General features: G+C 49.6%; 1 protein-coding gene across 1 annotated transcript; it reads left to right on the top strand.

Annotated features, from left to right (window-relative positions):
• Positions 1-1,159: 1,159 nt before the first annotated feature.
• LOC112891576 (pyrophosphate-energized vacuolar membrane proton pump-like) lies at positions 1,160-6,897 on the top strand. The gene is made up of 6 exons (XM_025958471.1): positions 1,160-1,442; positions 4,313-5,267; positions 5,376-5,462; positions 5,537-6,278; positions 6,364-6,423; positions 6,529-6,897. The coding sequence occupies exons 1-6, from the start codon at positions 1,160-1,162 to the stop codon at positions 6,727-6,729; spliced, it is 2,328 nt and encodes a 775-aa protein (XP_025814256.1). The 3' UTR covers positions 6,730-6,897.
• The last annotated feature ends 622 nt before the right edge of the window (positions 6,898-7,519 follow it).

A 7,519-nucleotide genomic window follows, 5' to 3' on the forward strand; every position in this document is an offset into this window, starting at 1 on the left:
CAAGTTTGAGTTGAAGATCTACGCCCTCGCCCACTGCCTACCGTTCTTGTCAGCTAAGGATTGTAGCTGTTTCTTTACAGCGTTTAAGTTGTTTGACACACTCTTGGCTCACAATTTGATCGCGGCGGGAAGAGCGGCGAGGTTGTGGGAGTTGGTTTCCTGCATAGTAGCCTTATTTTACTATTGTTTTTAAAAAAGGAACAATGTTGCCCAGATTGCCATCATCTCGGTTCCCATTAAGCATGTGCCCGTATCCCAGAACAGTGTATTTAGTGGTATAACCAACAACCTTGGCAACTAATATATTACTTTCTTTATTCCAATATTCCAATAGTAGGTCGTTTTGTTAAATCTAGAATAATTTCTATGCATCTAGATATATAAACACTAGAGGCGAACCCAATCCAAGGTTTGGTGGCGGCCTGCTCCTAGTTTGGCCATTGCAGCTACAAAAGATGCCAGTTTACACTGAAAATCCAAAGGTTGAGTGGCGGCCTGTGTTGCCGTTGACCCAACGTGGATCTGCCTCTGCTAAGTATATCTAGATTTATCAAAAAAACAAACATATGATTTAAAAGAGAGAGAGTACTAGAGTACATGTCGTCGTAGGAAACCAAACGGTCCGAATGGCAAGGCAAGTCCATTCTTCACTGCTTAGCACCGAAGCCAGCAACCTACCCCGTCTCGTTTGCCTCCATGCGAAGCTAGACCTAGACCGCCATGTGGCATGTGCACGCGAATTCTCTCGTCAACGAACGCTCCTGCGTTCACCTCTGCACGCGTGCATATATCTCTCGTCGAATCGCACGGGCCCAATCCCAGCCCGGAATCATTCGCGTGCAGCAGAGCACCGTAACAATTCGGTTTCGTCTTCCACCACCCCGGCGCCGCGCCGTTTGGATTAAGCAACTGCTCCGGTGCTGGTACTTTCAACGCCTATCCAAGGAGGGCAGTTGCTCTCTCTCTCTCTCTCTCTCTCTCTGAAAAAACTCAACTTGCCGCACCGCGTGAGGGCAACGACGACGACCACGGCGCGGTCGGCACCGGCGCCACGACGCGCGCTCATTCCTAATATCCTCCCTCTCCGCGCGCCGCCTCCCCGGCGTTCCGGTTCACGGCCTTGGTGGGTGAGAGCGTGAGGACTAGAGGTGAGGTGACTATGGGCACCGCGGCGGCGGCGGCGGACGTGGTCATCCCGGCGTGCGCGGCGGTCGGCATAGCCTTCGCGCTGTGGCAGTGGTTCCTCGTCTCCAAGGTGAAGGTGTCGGCCTACGCGGCGCCCGGCAATGGCCACCACCACGGGGGCCCCGTCTTCCGGATGGAGGACGACGGGGAGGATGTCGGCATCGGCGGCGACCACGACGAGGAGGTGGAGGAGGGCGCCGGCGACCGCACCGTCGCAGTGGCGCGATGCGCGGAGATACAGAGCGCCATCTCGGTTGGTGAGTTGCCGTTCAATCTTTCATCACGTCCTTTTTGCTCTGCGCTCGGTTGGTAATTATATATCATCGATAAATCATATTCTGATGATGACTCCATTGGTGCAACAAGAAGTTCTGTTCCTTGATGCTTTTTCTTGCTTGTTTAATTATTTCATGTGCTAACAAAAATACGATGTAGAATTTGAAATCCGGAAAATATTTCTTAGCCCACTTTAATTTGTTCGTGATATAGAAGAATATGAACTCATTTGAAATCTTTGTGCGTGAAACTCTAGTTTACGGGTGATACGGCATTCTCTCGTTCTTTTTATCCTTTGTTCTGTGTAGGCCATAGATCCTAATAACTTGCTAAGGATACGAGCTAATTCAAATACAATTTATATTCCGAAGTAAAAATCACTGCCAAAAAGGAAATTTAAACGACAGCGTAGCGCGCTTTTCTAGTTTCCATGGTGCAAGTCAACCATGATGTAATCTAGGACCTGCACGCCAGCTGTGTTCCAACAGACTTTGCTCCTAGTTTAGTTAACATCTAATTTTCGCTTCAACTTGCTCCTAACTTGAGAAAAGGTGCTCTGGCTGTGGCTGGTCAAAGGGTTGACCCGGTACATTGGCACAAGGCCCGTGTACTCCCTACTCTTGTGCACGTTTCTTCGCCCTTTCCTAGGAGATGAGATCTTTTCTTAACTGACAAGGCCAATACCGTTTCCTCCATTTGACCTAACTCAGTGCCCTGCATGACCTGCTAGCTGTTGGATGGCTTAGTGCCTTTGAGTTCTGACCCTGTCATCGCAAAGAAAAAAATCAATGTTCAGCCGTACTGTATGTTAAATTTTTAACTCGACAGGTTCCAATGGTAGTAATAGTCTAATACATGACGATGAGGACTTAGCATATAATAAGGATCTCAATTTCGGATTGAACAGCACTGAGAAGGCACTGGTCGAGTGGTAGAGTTCAGGCAAGTGAAAACGCAAACAAATCAACAGAGGCCAGCCGGTTTTTGGAGAGACATGCTGTAAAAACCGATTTGCAGGGATGCTCTATTTTTCATTCGATCCGTCCTTATAAAAGTATTTTTAGGGGCGCCCGCCCCTGCAAATAGGTATCATTTTTAGGATCCCTAAAAATGGTATTTCTAGGGACGAGTGATGGCGTCACTCGCCCCTAAAACTATATTTTTAGGGGTGGATGATGACAGGATCTGCCCCTAAAAATAACTTTTAGGGGCGAGTGGTGGCATGACCTGCCCACAAATGGTCCCATGCGAAAAAATTGATAACTTTTTCATATAATCTTGGATGTAGTTAAACTTTATAGAGAATGACGAGATATAAAACTGTGTAGTTGATAACTTTTCATTTAAGCTCTTTTAATAGTCAAAAAATTATTATAATTTCTCTAATTTTAAAATCTAGAAATTTTGATTTTTTTTCAAACAACCTCAGATATAGCGTATGCAAGATCTAAAATTTTATAGTTTATACATTATTCATTTAAAATCTTTTAAAATCACAAGATTATTTAATAGTTATACCTTGCATATGGCTATGACTATATAGTATTTTGTATATACACTGAAATATATTTGGTATATTTTTTATATATAGTTCACAATAACCATAGCGTAGAAGTTTCACTTTTTTCTTTGTTTTTCTATATGTAAAGATTTAAATGAATTTTCAAAATAAAATTGAAAAATATTTTTTGGGGCGGGTGGTGGCGTAACCCGCCCCTACAAATCAATTTTAGAGTTAATATAAAATAATAGCATACCCCATAGAGTCACAAGTGACTGTGTAGTATGGTGGGAGAGAAAGGTACGTGCGAGGTTTGAGATATGCGGTTCGAACCCGGGTGATGCAAGTGTGCATATTTCGTCAAAAAAATTGTACCTCGATAGTACAGGGCTTGTGGTGGTGGCTCGTTAGCTGGAATATTTTTTCTTTTTTATTTGGCTGTTTTTTATTTTTTTCAATTTTTTGATTTTCTGGAAATGGATTTGTCGCCTTGACCCGCCCTAGAAATCAATTTTTAAGGGCGGGCGCGTTACCCGTCCATAAAAATAGTATTTCTAGTTACAAGAAGTAGGGGCGGGTACACCCACCCTAAAAAATATATTTTTACCCACCCCTAGAAACTTTTTTGTAGTAGTGACATTATCAGGGTTTTTGGGTTTTAGGTCACTGAATTATAGGAAATGGATGTGGGAGGCAGTTGAGATAGTGGCGATGACATCAGGCGAGGCTATGGACGGTTTGAGGAGGGCAAACCGATTAACGTGGGTGGGAGAGGGGGTACATAGGCCGAGCTGCTAGGATAGGTGGGGAAGCGAATGAACTGTACAAATAGACCATAGTAGGTTTATGCTCGTACGTTGCTACAGGTGGTAAAAATTTGTAAAACAATATATAGATCATATGCAATATGGTATTGATCTTAGCAACATACGTAGTATTATTTAAAGCTAATTGAGATCCGAATATTTTTTTAATGAAGCAGCGCGGATAGCAAAACTACATATTTGATATATAAGAAAAGAGAAGAATCTTAAATTCGAGATCGGGCGGTTCAATTAAATCAAAATTTCTAGCAATTAACATATAGCATACCCTTGATACAATAGTGCATCTAAAAACATACTTACGATAGTATAAGAGATTTTGTAAATATCCCGGTAGATGTATTTCTAGTTTGGCACCAAGGCACTAGGCATATGCACATCAAGTCAGTAGCATTTACAAACTTTTTGTCTCAGTTTGGAACCAGAAAAGGAATTTCAATAATTCCAGCAATTAACTGTTCCAAATATTTAGGCCTTTTGGCAGTTCATGTCATAATTGTTTTTGTCTACATCATTTTGTATGCAGGAGCCAACTCGTTCCTTTTCACGCAATACAAGTACCTCGCCGCCTTCACGGCGATCTTCGCGGTGGTGATCTTCCTCTTCCTGGGCTCCGTGCACCGGTTCAGCACCGACAGCCGCCCATGCCAGTACACCCGCGGCCGGACCTGCAAGCCGGCACTAGCCAACGCGACGTTCAGCGCCATCGCCTTCCTCCTCGGCGCCGCCACCTCCGTCGTGTCCGGCTACCTGGGCATGCGGATCGCCACGTACGCGAACGCCAGGACCACCCTGGAGGCGCGGCGCGGCATCGGGGCGGCCTTTGCCACGGCGTTCCGGTCCGGCGCCGTCATGGGCTTCCTCCTGGCCTCCCTCGGCCTCCTGGTGCTCTACGCCACCATCAAGGTGTTCGGCCTCTACTACGGCGACGACTGGGAGGGCCTGTACGAGTCGGTCACCGGCTACGGCCTCGGCGGGTCGTCGATGGCGCTGTTCGGGCGCGTCGGCGGCGGCATCTACACCAAGGCGGCGGACGTTGGCGCGGACCTCGTCGGGAAGGTGGAGCGCAACATCCCCGAGGACGACCCGAGGAACCCCGCGGTGATCGCGGACAACGTGGGCGACAACGTCGGCGACATCGCCGGGATGGGGTCCGACCTCTTCGGCTCCTACGCCGAGTCCACCTGCGCGGCGCTCTTCGTCGCGTCCATTTCGTCATTCGGCGCCGACCACGACTTCGCGGCGGTGGCCTACCCGCTGCTCATCAGCGCCGCGGGGCTCCTCGTCTGCCTCGTCACCACGCTCCTCGCCACGGACCTCTTCATGGTCAAGACCGTCCGCGGCGTGGCCCCGGCGCTGAAGCTGCAGCTCATCATCTCCACCGTGCTGATGACCGTCGCCGCCCTCGTCGTGTCATTCGCGGCGCTCCCCGCCAATTTCACCATGTTCGATTTCGGAGCGGTGAAGCAAGTAAAGAACTGGTAAGAAATGGCAGTAATCCTCGCTCGCTCACTCATGGAAACCTTACCTTACCTGAGAGCTGCACGCCTCACCGGATTAAGCTTACGACAAATTGGCCTCAATGGCAGGCACCTGTTCTTCTGCGTCGCCACTGGACTATGGGCCGGTCTCGCCATCGGGTTCACCACCGAGTACTTCACCAGCAACGCTTACAGGTAATTAATTTCGTCTGCAACAATAGTGCCGGATTTAAAATGTCTAGTTGACGGTGTCCGAATGAAACTCGCAGCCCTGTCCGGGATGTGGCCGACTCGTGCAAGACCGGCGCGGCGACCAACGTCATCTTCGGCCTCGCCCTCGGGTACAAGTCCGTCATCGTGCCCGTCTTCGCCATCGCCGTGTCCATCTACGTCGGCTTCACGCTGGCCTCCATCTACGGCATCGCGGTGGCGGCGCTCGGGATGCTGAGCACGGTCGCCACCGGGCTGGCCATCGACGCCTATGGCCCCATCAGCGACAACGCCGGCGGGATCGCCGAGATGGCCGGCATGAGCCGCCGCATCCGGCAGATGACCGACGCGCTTGACGCCGCCGGCAACACCACCGCGGCCATCGGCAAGGGCTTCGCCATCGGGTCCGCCGCGCTGGTGTCGCTGGCGCTGTTCGGCGCGTTCGTGAGCCGCGCGGGCGTCGCGGACGTGAACGTGCTGAACCCCAAGGTGTTCGTGGGGCTGCTCGTTGGCGCCATGCTCCCTTACTGGTTCTCGGCGATGACGATGAGGAGCGTGGGCAGCGCGGCGCTCAAGATGGTGGAGGAGGTGCGCCGCCAGTTCGCCGCCATCCCGGGCCTCATGGAGGGCCGCGCCGCGCCGGACTACGCCCGCTGCGTCAGGATCTCCACGGACGCGTCGCTCCGGGAGATGATGCCGCCCGGCGCGCTCGTGCTGCTCGCGCCGCTGCTCACCGGCACCTTCTTCGGCGTCCGCACGCTCGCCGGGCTGCTTGCCGGCGCGCTGGTCTCTGGCGTCCAGGTACGCCTCGCGCTTTTGTCGCAGAGCTGCCTTTTGTGGTCTCGCCGTGTCATTCATTTGATCAGCTAGCATTCCCTTTGCGTAGATCGCCATTTCTGCTTCCAACAGTGGCGGAGCATGGGACAATGCCAAGAAGTATATAGAGGTACACACTAGAATCTGGAAAGATTGTTTACGGAAACTTTTATGATTTTGTTTAAATTTGTAGGCTGTTTGAGTGGTCACCTGACAGTTTGAGATGTTCACACAGGCAGGTGCATCCGACCACGCCAAGTCACTGGGTCCCAAGGGGTCTGACGCTCACAAGGCCGCCGTGATCGGTGACACCATCGGCGACCCGCTCAAGGACACGTCGGGGCCGTCCCTCAACATCCTGATCAAGCTCATGGCCGTCGAGTCCCTCGTGTTCGCGCCATTCTTCGCCGCCCATGGCGGCCTGATATTCAAGTAGACAGGGGGTGAAAGCCTTTTAACAATGTAATACACCCTGATGAGCATACTGTACAACACAGATATCACAACCGGCGAAAAGAGAGAGAAGAATTGACACAGGCTGAACGAACACATTATTCTGTAACTAGAACTTTGCGCATGGAGTCAGGATGTTGCCCCTGTGTTCTCTCGTTTCTCAGGGCGTACGTAAATTACAAGCATTCCACCGTAGCTCGCAGCCTCGCACCATGGTACTGCCAAGAATAGTGCAAGAGATGACTATCATAACCAAGAGCAAAAAAAAAAAAGGTTCGAATCGGATCACAGCATTCATTCAACCTCAGTTTCTTCTGAAGCAGTAGGGTATCATTGCAAGTTTTACACATGACGTGATCAATGACAATGCACGAGCAATGCGCTTTTGAAATGCCCAAATCCCAATGCGTCAGGCTAGATGCACTTTTGAAATGATACCTTACTCAAGTCCTGCATATTCTTTTTTGCCAAATGTGCATAATGTTTAGCGAAAAGAAGAAAAACATTCTGCATAAGTTATTCTATCACATGACTACGATTTTTTATCCAAACAGCATGTCTAGCCAAATCTATGAATCAACAAATTACAATCATATAGGGTGAGTTAGCACAAACTCTTGCGAAAACGCCGGTCAACCGGAACTATTTCCTCCTACTTGTTTTACAACAGTAATATCTCAGTCAATGATTGTAGAGAGAAATAATGGAGAAACGGGCACATACTCCCTGCTACTCCATTAGCTCATAAAGAGGTACAATAGCGGGCGCAGCAG

This window comes from Panicum hallii, chromosome 5, assembly GCF_002211085.1.
Source record: "Panicum hallii strain FIL2 chromosome 5, PHallii_v3.1, whole genome shotgun sequence".
Taxonomy (NCBI): domain Eukaryota; kingdom Viridiplantae; phylum Streptophyta; class Magnoliopsida; order Poales; family Poaceae; genus Panicum; species Panicum hallii.

Excerpts from the sequence above, each read along its gene's own strand:
- LOC112891576 (XM_025958471.1), top strand. The coding sequence starts at position 1,160 with ATGGGCACCGCGGCGGCGGCGGCGGACGTGGTCATCCCGGCGTGCGCG. Across the intron at positions 5,268-5,375 it reads GTGAAGCAAGTAAAGAACTG|GCACCTGTTCTTCTGCGTCG; the intron begins GTAAGAAATGGC and ends CCTCAATGGCAG. Across the intron at positions 6,424-6,528 it reads ATGCCAAGAAGTATATAGAG|GCAGGTGCATCCGACCACGC; the intron begins GTACACACTAGA and ends ATGTTCACACAG.